Source organism: Schistocerca cancellata, chromosome 1, assembly GCF_023864275.1.
Source record: "Schistocerca cancellata isolate TAMUIC-IGC-003103 chromosome 1, iqSchCanc2.1, whole genome shotgun sequence".
NCBI lineage: Eukaryota > Metazoa > Arthropoda > Insecta > Orthoptera > Acrididae > Schistocerca > Schistocerca cancellata.
Window position 1 is genome coordinate 1,141,918,972 of NC_064626.1, and position 21,716 is coordinate 1,141,940,687.

Genomic DNA, 21,716 nt, shown 5'->3' on the forward strand with positions numbered 1-21,716 from the left:
AAAAGGGTACTGTTCTAATAATTGAAGCAGTTTCAACTTTGGGAATTCTTTTTGATAGCTCGGGAAACACTTTTCTTTCAAAAGTTCAACAAACTGAATTTGGGGAAAGTCTTGAAACCTTCTCTCCATCTGAACAATTTGCAAATCCAGTATCTTGTAAGTTAGTGACCTGAGAGATGTCTTCTGACTGTCACAGAATGATAAGTTGCCATTCAAACACAAGCTGCATTTAATGCATTCATCAACGAATGTTTCCATTATTAATTGTCGTAAGTTTCTCAAAACAGTTCTTATTTCATTGTGGCAAGCAGTTATATTGACAGATTTTGACTAAATAACATTAAAGAGATGATCAACATAAATAAAGCACCCTCAGTAGAAGCAAAGGAAGTAGGCAAATGTAGGATCATCCATCCGTCGTTTCATTCCCAATGCACAGCTCAAAGATTCTGGGTCCCACTGAGAGTCTGTATCAAATATATAACTAAAAACACTATATAGCCATGAGAAATGACTAGATGTTGAAACTGCCCTGGAACGAAAGTTCCAGCGAGTGTTGCTTGCATGTGGCTGTTTAAATCCTGTCTCCGTTAGCAATACAGTTTGTTATGATGTTTTGCTGAAAAACGAATGGAATGCAGTAAGATCACTTACAAACATGCGTACTTGTCATATGATTTAGGAGGCATGTAACAGTAGCACATTCAGTTGGTGTGCGTACCAATGAAGAAACAGCGCATAGGGACAGAACTGCTTCACCAATTGTTGTAGTCTCTTTCTCTGCCCGCCATTACTGAAGTGTCATCATTTGTTTGACTAACCACTTTTCCTTCCACATTCCATTCTTTCAATACTGCATGAACAATGTTTGACAAACCTTCAGCAGTTTTATCTCCAGATACATCGTAAAATCCAACGAATCTTTCCTCAATTTTGTCTGCTATACAGTACCTGAATATTATACTCATTTGAATCTTACATGATACGCCTAATGTTTCATCAGCCTGAATCGAAATGAAATTGCAGTTCTGAGTTTCAGATTTTATTTTCTCATTAACTGACAGAGTTATCATTTCTATTACATCATTCTGTATATCTGGAGACATTCATTTAAAGGTTGATAGGTGGTCCCGGATTAACTGCCCTCCTTATGCTAGAAAATCCAACAATTCCAGATAGTTACCTTTATTGCTGGACGATTCGTCTTCTCGATGGCCGCGAAAGGCTAGTTCTTGTTTACAACGAAATACAATTGCCTGAATAAGATGAGCCAATACCCTCCTGCTGGATGCAACTTGTTCGTTGTATTTCATTGCTGTCAGACGAGCGGCTTCATTAAGGGCGTGCTCAATTCTACTTTTGCCCAATAACTGAAATGATTCTTTGTTCTGCAGGTGACGTTTTGATGTCTGATGTTTTTGTGCTTTCCTGTCAAAGTTCTTTATTATACAAATGCCCTCATTGCATCATTCCTTTTCACCACCAAACAGAAGACATATATAATAATATAATCTGTTATTAACTGCATTCGCAGTCAGCCAAGCATACTTTGCATACCAGGCTGTCTGAAAAGTGTGTTTTTGTTTGGCTTCACTTAAAACTACACTGAGTATAGGAGTAGGTTGTTTGTACTTCAATTCGCACTTTTTTCATACGTTAATGTAGAAAAAGGCGGTTTTAATAAAAATTCTATAAGGCGTACAGTTGCTGGCTCACTCATATTGGCGACACAACGAAAATATGCACTAAAATCACCCAAGAATGACTATGAACACAAACCGCACGACTGTTCACCTCCATGTTAAAAGCCAGGATAGAAGCAGCAGAGACTAATCTCAATACCCGCTAGCAAGTGCAGCGCACCAGCCTTCGTGGAAGAGGGGAAGTGGAGGGGAGCCAAGAATGCTCAGGCGCACACAGCCAGGTAAGGGAAGGGAAGGGAGGCAGAGACTGAGAGCAGTCGAGTCTCAAGCAGGCAGATACACCAATACTCAGGGTGCGGCGGCACGGGCTACAAACCTGATGTCTTTGCACATTTAATGCTCTTAGTAGAAAGTTGTTCACATTTTCGTTATGAATTACTATTGCATCTTTTTTAAGCACGAATACAGGGGAGACTAAGTCTCAAAGTCTCCCCTCACACTACGCCACTGGTGTAAGATACACACTGCACAATGTACACCAAAGCACTTAGCCATGGGACCTACCATCTTGGAACAAATAAATGCATATGTTAGTCTGCATGCATAAGTTTAAAAGTTGGTACAATGCGGGACCTTTTCATGTGGCAGTTTTAGGTGGTGAGTGTATCTAAAACACAGAGGTTGGGCCTGAACTATGTAGTTTACAGCATTGCCAATATCAACAAGCAATTGCACAGTAGCCATTACCAAATGTTTTGTGATGTGTGTTGCTCACTGTCTTCCAATTTTGATAATTCTTGTTTGTCTACATTTGAAGCCAACTGACAATTTATAGTGCCAGCACTTTACACTATAGTGAATTGAAAACATAACCTGTCAATGTATTTTGACCATGCTGAAAGTCTCCCCCAAATGTGCTAATTGAGTTATTTTTGATTATTCCAGAATAAAAACGGTCCTGGTTATTTTTGGTTCTGTTTCTATGCTAAGTTCTTCATTGATTCTATTTGTACTTCTGTCAGATATGGGATATGGGGTGCACATGAATGCTATAAATGGTCCAAATAAATATCCTGCAGCTTTTGTAATTATCAAATTGTGTGGGAAAATAATGTCGAGGAACACATTAAATCAAAGGACTGTGCTCACTGATGGGAAAATGTTGCTGGTACTCAGCAGAAACAATCATTTGTTGAAAGCTTAAATTCGGGAAGAGTGTTGAAGTTTTGCTAAAGGAAGCATTCCAGTCAAATAATTCCCCAGTCATCCCTTTTTTCTAGCAGCCAATTTCTGGGCACTAAAGCCTCATTTCAGGCATGTAGCATGACTATCTTTTTAATATGTACATCTAATGATATAAAAACAGAAAACATTTAGATGTGAATTTTGTCAAAAATATATGCTACATTTTCAGGTCTCTACCTATGAGTCACAATTAGATACTCTCACACTACAATATATACATGTGTTAAGTACAATCAAAAATGATCCGAGCGTAATTCCGTAAGCTAAGGGGAATATTGGGCTCCAGATGGAGTGTTACAGACAAATCTGAGCCAATCTGATGGCATCATCCCTCCTCATTGTGCCTTAGTTGATCACAGTACACCCACTCTGAACTCAAGCGTGTCACAAACATGTACAGTCAGGCACGAGTGGGCAATGTCTTCAATTTGCACAGACTTTGCTATATACGCTATAGTATGTATATGCTCTTCATTCCACCTACTACTGACTGAGAGGAACATAAATACATTGTCCAATTGTGAAAGGACCATTGAAATGTTCAATTGTATCCATTGCATTAAGAACATGTCCTATGACTAGATCCCAGATGATAGGACCACTCCTCTAGGTGTCCATTAATGATTATGTCAGCATTGTATATCAGCTGTGTGACAATGGATGAGTGTTCTCCTAACTAAGCAGTGCCTCAATATACCGGGCCACACAAAATGTCATGTTGACCAATGCTGTGATATAAAGAAGCCTCAAACAGACTGTGATTTCATGTAAACACAGGTGACATGATGATCTGAACACTTTATAATTTTTTTTGGAACTATCCACATATATCATTTTGGCATTATTCACAATTATCATAAATTTAATATCTTAATATGTATCTTAAAATTCCTGACATTGTATTTTTTTTCTTTCCATCTTTATACTTTGGAAATGTCATGATGGCAACATATGCAAGTGTTCATGCTTCATCAATACACTTCTCTCAACGAAAGAGAATATGAAAGACATTAATAATATGAGCAGTTTAATATACATGTTTACCATACATTTGCTGATTATATCACTTGTGGTAGTGTGACCTACAAATGCTCAATCATTTCATTGTCTTCAAATACTACACACAGTACTGTCTTACTAATTTTGATTCAAGGCTTTGATTTACTACTTTACTTACATTGTCTCCAATTTCAAGTTCAGGTCTGTAAGGATAATGTATATAAAACAATTCATTTTTCATCATCTTCTTCCTCATTCTACATGGCCCCTCAGTCATATCTAGCATCCACTTATCTAACCTGGAATGAAAACAAAAATAAAAAACATAGAGTAAGTAAATAATTCCTTGAATTTGAGGGGGGAAACAACACTGTGGTACTGAGATCAGTAAATTCTGTAAGTAGCACAAAAGAATACTATGAGAAACATTACTACCATTTGAAAGATCAAATTAAGAAAAAATTGAGATGTAAAACAAGTTATGAAATAAAAAATAAAACATGCAAACAAACAATAACAGTGATGGTTATTGTATGTGTCCACACATACTTTTCAAATCCTCCATTACTGACACTTTTCGTAGCAGGACAGGTTTCTGTATATGTATGTCCTATAAATTTCTAATCTTTGATGGTAACAATCAGAGACAGTTTCTTTTACTGTGATATTACAATTAAATTGCACAAGACATCACTGTGAACATAAGCTGTCTCAGCCTGCAGCTTCAACCCTGTCCACCAATTCTTCAGCCACTTATGGTAGACACCTGCTTTGATCTTTACACCAGCTTTGTTTCTCTCAATCTACAGTACACAATTTAATCCATCTGGTTCATCCATTACCTCGTCTTCATAAATGTAACAGATTTCATAGTTTTTATCAAAGGTGTCAAGTTTCACTCACTTCAAATATGAATCGCTGCTTGAATCTCATACATAGTAGTAGTTTTGATTCTGGTATCTTCATAACAATTTGTCATCACTCAAGCATAGACTGCTGTTCAATGAAAATGGTGTATACTCCAACCAAAAAACCTTTTGTGGTGCCCGACCAGTACATCAACTGCACCACATGACTGCCAGAATTCATCAACAGCATTTGTTTTTCCCGTAGACTCAAACAGAAACCAATTAAAATGAGACAAAATACATATGTAGTAATTACTTAAACACAGCTTGTTTTAGTTGTTACACTCTGCAGATGACAATCTTTCTGAGATCTTAATAACTTACGGCCCTGGAATACAGTCTTTCAATGTGAAAAACATTCCAAATGTGAGTACTGCTCATAATCAACTTCAGTGATGGGAATTACTACGAATGATAGAAAAACGGTTTTATCTGGGAGGAGACTGGAGTGAAAGATGTAATTATGACCATACTGAACATGAAACTGAGGTGGGCAGGCTTCTTGAAGGATGATATACATATATAAGACAAAACCTCAAATGTAAGAAAAAATTTGTAGGTTACCATTCATACGATTTCTACTGATGAAGCAACTGTTAGTTCAACATACTCCCCAACATAATTGGTCTTGCACAAAATGCATGGCTGCAAAAGCAATCTGAACCCACATCTTCCACAAAACTTTTACAATTAACATCAACTCTCTGACAATGCCAACTTACCGACTGCTTGTGACTGGACCCCAAAGGCCCCGTTCTCGTGTCAGTTCCGTCTCAGTCTGCAGCCACTCCTCGAATACATATCGTTGAGTGTGAGTCTGAGTCTGGTGATGCATCTTTGCCCGTATTTCTACCAACTCCCTTACCAAATTGACATGGTTGAGAGTGTACGTGGCAACGTCAACCATAGATAGATGGGACTGTTTTACACGCAACGTTTCCTCCTTCTTCACCTTCGTTCGACTTGCCAAGCGAGTCAGGCCACCAGTAACTTTCTGGATTTTCTGCAAGGTGGAATTAAATTCTGAATAATACTGATAAACGATCAAATTTTTAGAAAATGTTTTTAATATCAGTAACAAGAAGAAACAACCAGTGAAAAATGTACACTTACAGATTGTATTTGATTATGTAATTCCCAAGGAACCCTATAAGATGCTTTTCTTTCCATATCCACATAATTGAGCCACAGGCGAGTAGCTGATTCATACACTTGTTCCCTTACAGTGGTCAAATCTGGAGCTTTGTTGTTTGGTGAATTAAGTGTTATTTTAAACACCTATAATGAAAAGAAAAGTAACACATTTTAATCATATTCATGATAATGAACGCTGATAATATTATTCATTATTTTCAACTACAAAGTGTTGTAAGTGATATGGATTAAAATTTTACGTTCTCTCACCTCCTTCCCATGTTAATCAAGTGATTATGCAAGAACTGATACAGTACGTATATGCTCACCAATTAAGATTCAATATAATTATGCAAGCATTTTGAAAGTTTCTTTTGTCTACAACAGAAAAATAAGAGAACCTCTGCTTCATTATGAGGGTAATCCCAAAAGTAAGGTCTCCTATTTTTTTTATAAGTACAGAACTCTGTTTGTGTGGCAGTTGGTCACACTGTTATGAAGAGTGCTTCACGCGCTATGTACAAACATGCGCACGCTGCACTGGGGTGCTCGGTCTTGGCTTGGCAACCGTTGAGAATGGAGCACCCGTTGGATGTTACCGTTAAGTGAGAATTGTGCGCAGTTATTCAGTTTTAGAATGCAAAGGGCACTGCGCTGATTGAAATCCATCGGCAATTGACGGAAGTGTATGGTGAGTTGTGCATGCATATCAAAAAGTTCGTAAGTGTTGTAGAGAGTTTGCAGCTGGTCGGACCGAAACTCATGACGAACAAAGGAGCTGGAGACCATCAATTTCTGAGGAGACAGTGTTGACGGTTGAGCAAAGCATGTGTGAAGATCAGCGGATCATCCTGGATGATCTCTGCACATTGGTTCCTGACGTTTCCCGAAGCAACACTCACAGAATTTTAACAGAAACATTGAACTACTGGAAGGTGTGCGCATAATGGGTGCCAAGTACGCTGCCTGAGGACCACATGCGGCAATGAGTTGATGCTTTCAGTGCATTTCTTCATCGTCTTGCAGCCAAACAGGACAACTTTATGGACTCAATTGTCATGGGTGACAAAATCTGGGCATACCACTTTACACCTGAGACCAATCAACAATCACGCCAGTGGCGTCATCCTTCTTCGCCAAAGTCGCAGAGATGGCGGCAAGCTGGTATGACATGGGCATACAAAAACCGCCACAGTGTCTACAAAAATGCATTGACAGAAATGGTGATTATGTTGAAAAATAGCTAAATGTTCAAGCTGTAAACTGATGTAAACCATTGTAGAAATAAACAGGTCTATGTACTTATAAAAAAAATAGGAGACCTTACTTTTGGGATTACCCTGGTATTTTATGTCTGAAATGTGCCTCGTAAACCGAAAAACAGTTAAACATGACAAAGATGTGTCAAAGGCAAAAGGAGAGAGATACTGAACATATTGCCAGGAAATCACATCCGTAAAATGTATGAATGAGTAAAGATTTGATATATTTGTGATGTAGTGGATTTCCACTCTTTTGTGGAAGAGTACATACAACAAACACTTGCTTATTAAAAAGCCTATCATTGTTTAAAACTGATGATTTGATGCTATTTCATTGTTATTTCCCATGTGTAAGGTCTTTACATGACTGAAAAACTTTCAAACATCATTTACTTAATAATAATTCTCAGCTATACTGAAAATTCTCAATTTAAACTTCGGTCCTGAGATTTTAATTTCACAGAAGAGAACGTTAATCAAGTAAATTAAGAAATACTTGACACCACCTAATCAAAGTGATTATGTTGTAATGATACATTACTTTCAATTCACTACCCCTATTCAGTGGAAGTAATCAAAGATTATCCCATTTTAATGTTACTAAAAGTCACCCAGAAAGACTTAATGGACAACTACCGTATTTACTCGAATCTAAGCTGCACTTTTTATCCGGTTTTTGTAATCCAAAAAACCGCCTGCGGCTTAGAATCGAGTGCAAAGTAAGCGGAAGTTCTGAAAAATGTTGGTAGGTGCCACCACAACTAACTTCTGCCGTCGAATATATGTAGCGCTACACAGGCATGCTTTGCAGGCACAAAGATAAATACTGAGCACCAAAAGCTCTGCGTCAGTAAATAAATTTAAAAAAAAAAAAGTGAAAGACGAGCTTTTTTTCTTTGCCCCGAGTTTCGACCACTGCATTTTCATACATTATCCAATGAAGTAAATACAAATTCTGTATTGTCCATCTTTGAATGTAGCAGCATTTCAATGTACTACGAAAATCTGAACCCCCATGAACCATGGACCTTGCCGTTGGTGGGGAGGCTTGCGTGCCTCAGCGATACAGATGGCCGTACCGTAGGTGCAACCACAACGGAGGGGTATCTGTTGAGAGGCCAGACAAACATGTGGTTCCTGAAGAGGGGCAGCAGCCTTTTCAGTAGTTGCAGGGGCAACAGTCTGGATGATTGACTGATCTGGCCTTGTAACATTAATCAAAACGGCCTTGCTGTGCTGGTACTGCGAACGGCTGAAAGCAAGGGGAAACTACAGCCGTAATTTTTCCCGAGGACATGCAGCTCTACTGTATGATTAAATGATGATGGCGTCCTCTTGGGTAAAATATTCCGGAGGTAAAATAGTCCCCCATTCGGATCTCCGGGCGGGGACTACTCAGGAGGACGTTGTTATCAGGAGAAAGAAAACTGGCGTTCTACGGATCGGAGCGTGGAATGTCAGATCCCTTAATCGGGCAGGTAGGTTAGAAAATTTAAAAAGGGAAATGGATAGGTTAAAGTTAGATATAGTGGGAATTAGTGAAGTTTGGTGGCAGGAGGAACAAGACTTTTGGACAGGTGATTACAGGGTTATAAATACAAAATCAAATAGGGGTAATGCAGGAGTAGGTTTAATAATGAATAAAAAAATAGGAGTGCGGGTTAGCTACTACAAACAGCATAGTGAACGCATTATTGTGGCCAAGATAGACACAAAGCCCATGCCTACTACAGTAGTACAAGTTTATATGCCAACTACCTCTGCAGATGATGAAGAAATAGATGAAATGTATGACGAGATAAAAGAAATTATTCAGGTAGTGAAGGGAGACGAAAATTTAATAGTCATGGGTGACTGGAATTCGTCAGTAGGAAAAGGGAGAGAAGGAAACATAGTAGGTGAATATGGATTGGGGGGAAGGAATGAAAGAGGAAGCCGCCTTGTAGAATTTTGCACAGAGCATAACTTAATCATAGCCAACACTTGGTTCAAGAATCATAAAAGAAGATTGTATACCTGGAAGAATCCTGGAGATACTAAAAGGTATCAGATAGATTATATAATGGTAAGACAGAGATTTAGGAACCAGGTTTTAAATTGTAAGACATTTCCTGGGGCAGATATGGATTCTGACCACAATCTATTGGTTATGAACTGCAGATTGAAACTGAAGAAACTGCAAAAAGGGGGGAATTTAAGGAGATGGGACCTGGATAAACTTACTAAACCAGAGGTTGTACAGAGTTTCAGGGAGAGCATAAGGGAACAATTGACAGGAATGGGGGAAAGAAATACAGTAGAAGAAGAATGGGTAGCTCTGAGGGATGAAGTAGTGAAGGCAGCAGAGGATCAAGTAGGTAAAAAGACGAGCGCTAATAGAAATCCTTGGGTAACAGAAGAAATATTGAATTTAATTGATGAAAGGAGAAAATATAAAAATGCAGTAAATGAAGCAGGCGAAAAGGAATACAAACGTCTCAAAAATGATATCGACAGGAAGTGCAAAATGGCTAAGCAGGGATGGCTAGAGGACAAATGTAAGGATGTAGAGGCTTGTCTCACTAGGGGTAAGATAGATACTGCCTACAGGAAAATTAAAGAGACCTTTGGAGAGAAGAGAACCACTTGTATGAATATCAAGAGCTCAGATGGCAACCCAGTTCTAAGCAAAGAAGGGAAGGCAGAAAGGTGGAAGGAGTATATAGAGGGTTTATACAAGGGCGATGTGCTTGAGGACAATATTATGGAAATGGAGGAGGATGTAGATGAAGACGAAATGGGAGATAAGATACTGCGTGAAGAGTTTGACAGAGCACTGAAAGACCTGAGTCGAAACAAGGCCCCGGGAGTAGACAACATTCCATTTGAACTACTGATGGCCTCGGGAGAGCCAGTCATGACAAAACTCTACCATCTGGTGAGCACGATGTATGAGACAGGCGAAATACCCTCAGACTTCAAGAAGAATATAATAATTCCAATCCCAAAGAAAGCAGGTGTTGACAGATGTGAAAATTACCGAACTATCAGTTTAATAAGTCACAGCTGCAAAATACTAACGCGAATTCTTTACAGACGAATGGAAAAACTAGTAGAAGCCGACCTCGGGGAAGATCAGTTTGGATTCCGTAGAAATAGTGGAACACATGAGGCAATACTGACCTTACGACTTATCTTAGAAGAAAGATTAAGAAAAGGCAAACCTACGTTTCTAGCATTTGTAGACTTAGAGAAAGCTTTTGATAATGTTAACTGGAATACTCTCTTTCAAATTCTGAAGGTGGCAGGGGTAAAATACAGGGAGCGAAAGGCTATTTACAGTTTGTACAGAAACCAGATGGCACTTATAAGAGTCGAGGAGCATGAAAGGGAAGCAGTGGTTGGGAAAGGAGTAAGGCAGGGTTGTAGCCTCTCCCCGATGTTATTCAATCTGTATATTGAGCAAGCAGTAAAGGAACCAAAAGAAAAATTGGGAGTAGGTACTAAAATTCATGGAGAAGAAGTAAAAACTTTGAGGTTCGCCGATGACATTGTGATTCTGTCAGAGACAGCAAAGGACTTGGAAGAGCAGTTGAACAGAATGGACAGTGTCTTGAAAGGAGGATATAAGATGAACATCAACAAAAGCAAAACGAGGATAATGGAATGTAGTCAAATTAAGTCGGGTGATGCTGAGGGAATTACATTAGGAAATGAGACACTTAAAGTAGTAAAGGAGTTTTGCTATTTAGGGAGTAAAATAACCGATGATCGTCGAAGTGGAGAGGATATAAAATGTAGACTGGCAATGGCAAGGAAAGCGTTTCTCAAGAAGAGGAATTTGTTAACATCAAGTATAGATTTAAGTGTCAGGAAGTCATTTCTGAAAGTATTTGTATGGGGTGTAGCCATGTATGGAAGTGAAACATGGACGATAACTAGTTTGGACAAGAAGAGAATAGAAGCTTTCGAAATGTGGTGCTACAGAAGAATGCTGAAGATAAGGTGGGTAGATCACGTAACTAATGAAGAGGTATTGAATAGGATTGGGGAGAAGAGAAGTTTGTGGCACAACTTGACTAGAAGGAGGGATCGGTTGGTAGGACATGTTTTGAGGCATCAAGGGATCACAAATTTAGCATTGGAGGGCAGTGTGGAGGGTAAAAATCGTAGAGGGAGACCAAGAGATGAATACACTAAGCAGATTCAGAAGGATGTAGGTTGCAGTAGATACTGGGAGATGAAGAAGCTTGCACAGGATAGAGTAGCATGGAGAGCTGCATTGAACCAGTCTCAGGACTGAAGACCACAACAACAACAACAACAACAACAACAACAACGAAAACCTGACTGGCAAGACTGTTTGGGATGTTTGTCAATATGGCCAACTCTAAGTTCTGAATTTTTTCCTTCCTGTGAGAAGAGACGGTTGCTAATAGGAACTTTTATGAACTGGGAATCACATGCAGTATTCTCTTCACCATAAGAATAATACGAATAGAAACATTTTGCCATGTATTGTTTCGTGTTTGCTGTTATCTCATTTAAATGCTGTCTGCCTAATAAACTACGAAACTAGAGTGAGACATCAGCAAACACGGAAGAATATACATATCATGTCATGTTTATATTCGTATTACTCTTATGCCTAATAGTGATACAGTCAGAAATAAAGCACGACAATTGACTAGATTTTTAAATCTAAGATGACTCTAATTTCTGTGCAGAATGTAATGTACTAAAGAGGCGCCTGCAAAGATTTTCAAACGGAGAAAAATTTTCACTAAACTCTCGTTCAGATCATCATCTATCATACACAGTCTATTATTTGGTTCTTGTTGATCATTATCAAAGAAAGCAGCAGTGTAAGTAACAACAAATAGCAGTCTCTTGCCATTGTCTCGCTAATGAGACAATTCCTCTCTTTCTCTCTTTTTAATTGTAAGCGGCGGTAGCATTCACAAAAGCAAGCCATGCTGCGAGCTACAACAGGCCATAAACACACATTATCAGAATGCGACAAACAATACATGACACAGTACAATAATGCATTTTCAGCTTAGAGTGACGTAAACACCTATAACAAAGAGAATGGCACTTATCAGATCAAAGAAAAATAAGCAATCAATTCAAACCAGACGAAGCATGTGAAAAAGGAAGGGTACCCGAATAAATACTGACGGAGCACCTGACGCATAGCAATGGCTACCTGGTAAAGCTTAACTGCTAAGCTTACGACTCGAACCAAACTACTGTAGCTGTATCGTCATTCATTCGACCTAAATTGTTTCTCATATTACAATGGATCAACTTTGTTTCGATTTGGAGGTGCGGCCTAAAACTTTTCTCTCCCTTTGAATTTCGAGTCTCATTTTTCAGGTGCGGCTTAGATTCGAGTGCGGCTTAGATTCGAGTAAATACGGTATTAACAGCAATAACCTGGGGGAAAAGAAACACCAAATCTTTTGTGAAATGATTTGTCTAACTGTAAGAAATAACATAGATTAGAGAAATATTTAACATGCCTTTGAATGATACTCAAGATCATTTACAGCAGCTGACATACTCATATGTTAGTAAGATGATCAATGAGTAAATTCCATCAGACAAATATCCTCTCTTATTCTTTAAAATTTTATGATTCTAAGTTAAACATTCAACTTTAAATTCTCAATCAGCACTACATTTGCTGTGCATCATTTCGAGAATCATTCAAAGGAACCCAAATGTTTCGCTAATCTATTATATTTCTACTTTGAGACAGATCATTTCACAATACATCTGACTGTTTCTTTTTCTCTGTTTTTTAAATTTTCAAATTTGGTTCAGACAAGCATGAAATATACTATATTTAAATATATATTGGTGTTGTTTTATTATTATTGTTGTTGTTATTGTTATTAAGAGTTCATAGACCAGGAAAAAACGGGCAAGTTTCAATTTATGCTGTGGGTTGATATTTTTTGACATTTCATTTACTAAGCTATCAACTGCTATTTCTGAAATATTTCAGGTTTTCCCTGAAATAACTAAGTTTTTCTTAATGACCCTGTTTACTTTCACACAAATTAAATCTCTTTTTTCCAAAACTAGATCTCCACTGGTCAATTTGATACCCCATTTTCTAATGCCTCACTATTCATTTGGCTATGAAAATTCAGACAAGAGTTTTCCCTCATATCACTAATCACGTTTTTTCTTAAGTACCCTTATTACTTCCAAGATGTTAAATCTTTCTTTGCAAAACTAAACCTGGTTAATTTGATACCCCTTTGTCCACTTCTTTGTCTTCATTTCACTATGAGAATTCTGATAAAAATCCACTGTGCAATTTCTAGGCAGTCTTGTTTTTACTCTGTGCAAACACTCCAAAAAGCAGGCACTAGTGAAGTTGCTATAAAGTGCACATCTACTTCCACAAATAATTTAGCAGATAAACACAAGATAAATATTTATAGCATGTGTTTTATGTCGTATCATTTAAACAATTATGCCTACTCAATGCTGCAATCAAACAAAAGACTTGTGATGCCCATGTTTTTATTTACTTCTTTTTTTTCATTTCAGGTGATCTGTTATCCTGTGTCTGAAGTGCCTTTTTAATTCCTTTTGGAGATAGTTAATTTTCTGACATATGACATTAATATTAGTGTTGAATTTTCAATTTGTTTTTCATGTTTGGCTTTGTAACGTTCCAGGCTTATGGTCACCACCAGCCCTGCATTATGTACTGCTAGATCAATACTCTTGTATCTCCAACTGTAATTAAATTAAATTACTTTTCGATAATAGGAAAAAGGCTTTTAAAAGAATAATAGCAATACCAAACAATAGTAGTTTCCATACCCTTTGTACCATATACAATCAAAATCAGATTCAGGAAATTAATATAAGGAAAATGTTTATCTAAAAGAATAATATATGTCGTTCTCATCATCTGTAAATGGTACGAATTAAATCTCGAGCCTAGTTCCCAAAATATAGATAATTGATCATTTAGCATTGAAGAATGCTTATTTCTGCAATTTCAATATTGATGTGATTTTTACGTGTTTAGAAAATGTCTTAAACTTGTTCTCACAAAGTATGGAATATTATAGAGTGTTTGATAATGTTGATAAACTATTCTATATTATAAATTATGTTTTGCATTATTATAGCCAGTAGTACATTGTCGAAAGAGTATAAATATTCGGCCTTGAGTATTGTTAGGACAGATGAGTGTTGGACCCACTAGAGGACAGATCTGTGCATACAGTTGAGATAAGTTCTTGGTGCATGATTCAGGTTTTGATTTACAATAGAGCAATTCGTGTGTTTGACGCTGTCTAAAACAGCATATTAGAACAGTGCAGTGACGGATTATTTCGGAGTGTTAAACAGTTTGATTTAACATCGCAAAAGGCAGAATGATATGTGACTTTATATTCGTACTTTGTTGATTATTAGTGTTGAACAATGCAATGGATCTCACACACTCATTTCTATCAAATTACTGCATCTGGACTATTTAATATCGCCAGTGTAGTATGTACTACCATTGGTTAGCTGTAGTAGTAACAATGAGGCTTATTACACCGAAGATTGATAATGAGTTCATAAGATACAGGTTTTGAAGTGAATAAATATATGTACTTACTTTACTTCAGTTGTGGTCTACATCATTGTAGTGAAATCCATTTGGTATCCTGTTTTTATTGAATAAGCATATTTTAGCTCATGTATGCAGTCATCGAGGGACACCGAAGGCAAGATATTCACAAGTATTTAAACCATTTTTAACTACTCACTAACCAGTGGGACATTACAGCTTCTATATTTGAACTGGTATTATTGTAACTGCTTGTAGTTTCATTTATTTTCATTCAAATTTGAAAATCATTTGGAGCTGTGTTATCAAATTACAACCATGTGCGTTCCGCTTATTACTTCAGATTTTAAGTTGAATTCTGACAGGTTTGAAGACGTGAATTATCTTGCACTGGTATCAGTTCACAGTGTGCAAGTTAAGCTTGTAGCCATGATACAATGGTCTGGTGTGACCAACAAATCGATTTCCTAGCAGACAACTGTGTTTTGCTAAATTATTTTGACAAACCCAAATAATCATTTTGGCTATATATATATATACACATTTTGAATTTAAAATTTAATTTGGATACATTATATTCGTTTATCTCAAACTATAAGGTATATGTGTAAATCAAGTGGGGACTGCATTTGGTGATCTGAGGATAGATTGCTACTCACAATATAGAAGAGATGTTGAGTCACTGAGAGGCACAACAAAAAGATTGCTACACATTTGTGTTATCAGGCAAAAGGCCTTATTCTGCTTGTGGGAGCACGCAGAGACATGGTGGGGACAAGGTAGGGTAGCTAGGTGCAGTTGGGTGGTTTGAAAGACAGGAGGGGAGGGGGTGGCAAGGGTAAGGGCGGGGAAGTGGAAAAGGAGAGTAATCGAGGAGGGAAAAAGACTAGCGGGTGAGTTGGTGGTATAGAAGGCTGTGTAGTGATCCATTAGGAACGGGGGCTAGTGAAGGTTGATGCGGGGAGGAAGGGGGGGGGGGGTTGGGGAGGGGGTTGGGGGTTGGGAACATGTTCAGAAACTGGGTGGTCCGGCTGTCTCTTGGTCACAGTTTGTCAGTTGCCATTCATGCAGACAGACAGCTTGCTGGTTGTCACGCCTACATAGAATGCAGCACAGTCATTGCAGCTTATCTTGCAGATCACAGGGCTGCTTTCACAAGTAGCTCTGCTTTTGATAAGATAGGTGATGTCTGTGACTGGGCTCAAGTAGGTGGTGGTGGGAGGATGTATGGGACAAGTCTTACATTTAGGTCTATTGCAGGGATATGAGATATTGGGCTAGGGGATGGACAAGGATACTGTATAGGTTTGTTGGGTGGCAGAATAGCAGCGTGTGAGGGGCGGGGAAGATGGGTAGGATATTCCGCATTTCAAGGCAGGACTAGAGATAGAGGACTAGAGGTAGTCAACACCCTGGCATAGAATGTGATTCTGTTGCTCCAGTCCTGGGTGGTGCTGAGTCAAGAGAGGAATGCTCTTTTGTGGCTGGACAGTGGGTATGTGGGAGGTGGATGGTGACTGGAAAGACAAGACACTAGAGATCTGTTTATGTACAAGGTTGGGATGGTAATTTTAGTCTGTGAAGGGATTACCGAGACCCTTGGTATATTTGGAGAGCGACTACTTGTGACTACAAATGCAAGAGCCATGAATGGCTATGCTGTATGAAAAGTATTTCTTGGTATGGAATGGGTGGCAGCTGTAGAAATAGAGATATTATTGATGGCTGGTAGGTTTGACGTGGACAGAGGTACCGATGTAGCCATCCCCAAGGTGGAGGTCAACATCAAGAAAGGTGGCTTTTGGGCTGAGGAGGACTAGGTGAAACAAATGGGGGAGAAGGTGTTGATGTTCTGGTGGAATGTTGATAGGGTTTCCTCACCCTCGGTCTGGATCATAAAGATGTCATCAATGAATCTGAACCAAATGACAGGTTTGGAATTCTGGTGGTTAGAAAGGTTTTCTCTGGATCGTCCGTGAACAGGTTGGCACGGGGTGGTGCCAAGCAGGTGCCCATTGTCATATCACAGATATGTTTGTAGGTATTGCCTTCAAAGATGAAGTAATTGCAAGTGAGGATTTAGTTGCTAATAGTGACCAGATAGGAGGTTGTAGGTTTGGAGTCAGTTGGGCATTGGGAAAGGTAGTGTTCAATAGTGGCAAGGCCTTGCTGCTACTGAACACTACCTTTGCTAGCTACTGGCCACTACCTGTGCATTGGAAATGCTAGTGTAGATGGTGGTGGCATCAACAAAGATGAGCAGGGTGCCTGTGATAAAGGTACAGGAACTGCAGAGTCAATGGAGGAGACAGGGCTTTGGGTTCAGTCCAAATGGCAGGGTTGGTGACAAAAAGGTCTTGCCACTGTAGGACTGGAAGAAGGAGAAATCTATCAATGCAGGAAAAGACAGATTGCTACATACTGTAAAGAATACATGTCATGTTGCAGACAGGCCAGCCCAAGATGCTGTAGTTGGCAGTCGTGTGTGCCTGAGGTGTGCTTGCTTCTTCGTCTTCATCTTCTTCTTCTTTTTCTTCTTCTTCTTTCACGCGCATGCGTGTGTGTGTGTGTGTGTGTGTGTGTGTGTGTGTGTGTGTGTGTTTTACTGACAAAGGCTGTGGCCAAAAGCTATATGTAAGTGTCTTTTTAATTGTGCCTGTCAGGAACTTGACATGTCTTCCTACAGCAAGTAGCAATCTCGTCTTTTCTTGCATTGATGATATTCCTACCTGTTGTTTCCATTGTTTGAGAAGGAGAGGTTTACTTTTTCAGAAACTTATAACCTTTTATCTTACACTTTATTTGACACCCACTATGTTTGATGCACTAGAAATCATTTCCTGTATGTGTATTTACTTATAACAATGGTGAACAGGGATGATATTTTCATGCTTGTTTGACTACCATTTCAATGTGGATAAAGCTAAAGTTTTTTATGGTTGTTCATAAACAGTAATCAACATAATTTATGAAGTATGAAGTAATAAGTAGTAGTTAAACAGTACCTCTTCAATTGCAGGTTTCTTGCACACGTACAGCTCTTCCCAGACTCTTCGTGCAGCCACTGCCATCAGGTTGTGGCCCTGGTGAGACGTCAACCTATCCTCTGTTTCATCTGTCTGAGGATTTACATGCCATGTTGTTTTTATGTTTGTGTCCAACCTGGAAAGAATTTCATCAATTACTTAAGTTAGACAAATGAAAAAAAATCTACCTATCCCATAATACAAAACACATGAAGAAAAAACAAAACATAAATTGTATATATGAAGGCAAATCACCACTCAATGGCCATTTGCTGCTCAATACATACAAATTTTTCCACTCCAAATTTCCTAGCGGAATAACTGAATAGTTACACCCAAAACCAAATGTCTGGGAAAACTCATATCAATATGACCCGAAAAGGTTCTGGTCCAATGCAAAATCGCAAAGCAGGTCTAAGGCTTCCAGCAAAGCAGTCGAAGGTAGCAAAACAAAAGCTGAAGGTTTAATTTCACATTTAAGAAATTGTTCAAACAGGAGAATCGTATAAACATACCACACTTTGACCATTAAACAGACTCCCATACGGGTGGTAGTAATAAGCATCCTTGGCATAGAGAAACAACTGAAAGAGTTGAAAAGAAATAAGCCTCTATGTCTAGGTGGAATCCCAATTCTGTTTTAGAATTAGTCACCTACAGCATTGGTCCCTTAGTTAGCTTACATTTATTATGAATCTCTCAACCAACACAAAGTCCCAAGTGACTGGAAAAAAGCACAAGTGACTCCTATGTATAAGAAGAGTAAAAGAACAGACCTGCAAAATTACAGACCAATATCCTTAACATTGGTTTGTTGCAGAATTCTTGACCATATTCTCAGTTTGAATATAATAAATTTCCTTGAGACAGAAAAGCTTCTGTCCACAAATTAGCACGGTTTTAGAAAGCATTGCTTGTGCGAAACTCTGCTTGCTCTTTTCTCACAGAATATACTGCAAATTATGGATGAAGAGCAACAGGCAGATTCCACATTTCTAGATTTCAAAAAAGCATTTGACATATGGAACCAGTTCCCAGATACGCAAGCAGCTCAAAGGCTTAAGTAATAGAACCCAGTGTTGTTGACCTCGAAGGCGAGTGTTCATCAGGAAAGATGGGTATTGTTAGGAGTATCCCAGGCGATTGTGACAAGAGAGTTATTATTTTCTATATACATAAATCATCTAGTGGACAGGGTTGTTTGCTAATGATGTTATGGTGTATGAGTTGAGTAACTGCAGGAGAAAGTGGCAGGCAGATTTTTTAATTAGTAAGATGAATGGCAACTTGCTCTAAATGTGGGAAAATGTAAGTTCATGCTGCTGAATAGGAAAAACATACCCGCAACATTCAGATACAGCATTAGTAGAGTCCTGCTTGATACACTCATGTCATTTAAATATCTGGGAGGTAACGCTGCAAAGCAATATGAAATGGAATAAGCTTGTGAGGGTAGAGGTAGGAAAGAGAAATGGTTGATTTTTGTTTATTGGGGGAATTAAGGGAAGTGTGGTTCATCTGTAATGGAGACCGTGATAGGATGCTAGCACAACCTAATCTCGAGTAGTGCTTGAGTGTTTGGGACCCAAACCAGTTCAGATTGAAGGAAGACTTTGAAGTAATTCAGAGGCAGACTGCTAGATTTGTTACCGATAGGTCTGAACAACATGCAAGTATTATGGAGATACTTCAGGAACTCAAATGGGAATCCCCGGAGGGAAAGCAATGTTTATTTTGCGGAACACTATTGAGAAAATATTGAGAAGTGGCATTTGCAGCTGACTGCAGAATAATTCTATTGCTGTCAATGTACATGCACATAAGGACCATGAAGACAAGATACGAGAAATTAGGGCTCACATGGAAGCATATAGACAGTTGTTTTTCCCTCGCTCTCTTTGCGAGTGAAACAGGAAAGGGAATGACTAGTAGTGGTACAGGGTACCGCCTGCCACACACCGCTGGGAAGTGATCTGCATAAACACTTGCACCAAAGAAGCTGAAAATAAAGTAGCTGACAAACCAATTTATAGCAAAAAGGCAATACCATGGTGAAAGTTCCAGACTGCAGACTAGTGGCTACTGAAATAGCTGCATTATGGGCAGTGTCAGGCTTAATTTCTCATGAAGTTGTGTCAATAGGAGAAAATCTTTGTGAACTTAATGTTTCATGTCCTTGGAATTTTCACTCATTTGAGCTCTCTTTTTGACTGTTGCAACTTTCACGAACACTATTATAACCATAGATACGAGTGGCATCTGATTTCAACAGAGCACATAGCACACAACAAATTTATGCAATCAAATGTTAAAACCTTGTTGCACACATAAAATGAAAAGAAGGGAAATTCATAAGTTTCCCCCAGAAAATGCTGTTCTCAGAACAGTATTTGTATAATTAAAAATTTCTCTTTTTTTTTCTACTGTGTTTTCCAACACAGCATAAGTTAAGATTTATGTAAACATTGTTATATACTCACATAATTTTCATATCAGATGTAAGTTGCAATAAACAGTATGTTAGGCAGCCGACAAAATCCAGTTCATGATTTCCTGCACCAAAGATTAGACCTCTGAAATCAATAATGTTCAGAATTAAATTAAATACCTTTGGAAATACTATTCTAAGTAAAAACAAAAGATAAGGTAAATACTGTATGTAATTGTAAACTGCAGAGAAGCAAAGTAAACACAAATACAATGTGTGAAATGGCAGATACAACAACCTTAATTCCAACTGCGAGACAAGAGAATTTAGACATCTGTGCCACTATATAAGTCATTTGGATCAACTTCGTCATCAATGGATACCTCAACCTTCTCAATGTATGTCACCTCCTGCAGTTTCCTTTAACTTTCCCTGAACATTTTTCAGTATCTTGTAATACAAAATTATTTCCTGGGTGCTGCTTTCATACAACTTTAGTTACAGACTCCATTTCTTAAAATTTACCTTGAGTTATTCCTTATCTTTTCCCTCCCTCTTCTCCATCTCACTATCTTTTATCTTGCCATTATTTCATTCATTTATTTAGTGATGTGATTATCCTTGGCACAAATATTATGAATATTCCCTTTCCTCTCAATTATTTCCATTCCATTAGCTCTCTTTTACAGTTACGAAGACCATTTCATTCACCTCAGTACACAGTTCACCATCTCTGATAACATTTAAATCACTAGAATTTTCAACACCCCTAACCCCCGAATAGTTTGCTGGAAACAAACCTGTGACTGCAAATCTTATGAGCAAGTGTTTGATGCATATCTCGAGAACAAACATGACTGTTTTCTGTTCTGGCACATGATATTCACTGCCACTTTCTGTCGCATGTAATTCGGCATAATTTTATTCATCAAATCCTTTGAAAAGTCTACAAATGTTCCCTTCTCTTTGGATGAATGAAGTCCCAGGATCAACTTACTGACATTCAAACAAATATTTTGTGTGATCGTGGATCTGCGATAACAGCACAATCTGAGTTTACTTTTGTTAATATCAGCAAAGTTCTGACTGTGTAACTGAAGATAGCAATAAGATACTTTCTTATCTAACAGAACACAACTTGTAACCATTTTAGTGCCAACACGTTGATCATGCTTCCCCAAATTTCTCTCTCCCACCTACGAGAAAATAATCCCTTAAAATGAGGATATTTGTGGCTGGATTGGGAATTCTTTGATAGGAAGGAAATGTAATATTTTCTTAGATGGAGACTCATCAACATATGCATAAGTAATTTCAGCTGTGCCCCAGGGAAGTGTATTGGGACCCCTCACTGTTCACGCTGTACAATAATGACTTTGCAGACAATATTAATAGTAACTTCAGGTTTTTTGCAGATGGTGCCATTATATACATTGCAGTACTGTAGAAGAAAGCTGTACAAATATTTAGTCAGCTCATAATAGTATTTCAAACAGGTACA

The 21,716-nt window shown here is 38.3% G+C and overlaps 1 protein-coding gene across 1 annotated transcript in view; it reads right to left on the reverse strand.

Moving 5' to 3' along the window:
• Nucleotides 1–21,716, reverse strand: part of LOC126092919 (WD repeat and FYVE domain-containing protein 3) — a 327,125-nt gene that overhangs the window by 98,244 nt on the left and 207,165 nt on the right. Inside the window, exons 34-38 of the mRNA XM_049908653.1 lie at nucleotides 20,268–20,360; nucleotides 17,767–17,923; nucleotides 5,909–6,073; nucleotides 5,518–5,798; nucleotides 4,066–4,186 (exon numbers count right to left, since the gene is read on the reverse strand). Of these exons, the coding sequence (XP_049764610.1) occupies nucleotides 4,066–4,186; nucleotides 5,518–5,798; nucleotides 5,909–6,073; nucleotides 17,767–17,923; nucleotides 20,268–20,360 (817 nt within the window). The remainder of the gene's footprint in view (nucleotides 1–4,065; nucleotides 4,187–5,517; nucleotides 5,799–5,908; nucleotides 6,074–17,766; nucleotides 17,924–20,267; nucleotides 20,361–21,716) is intronic.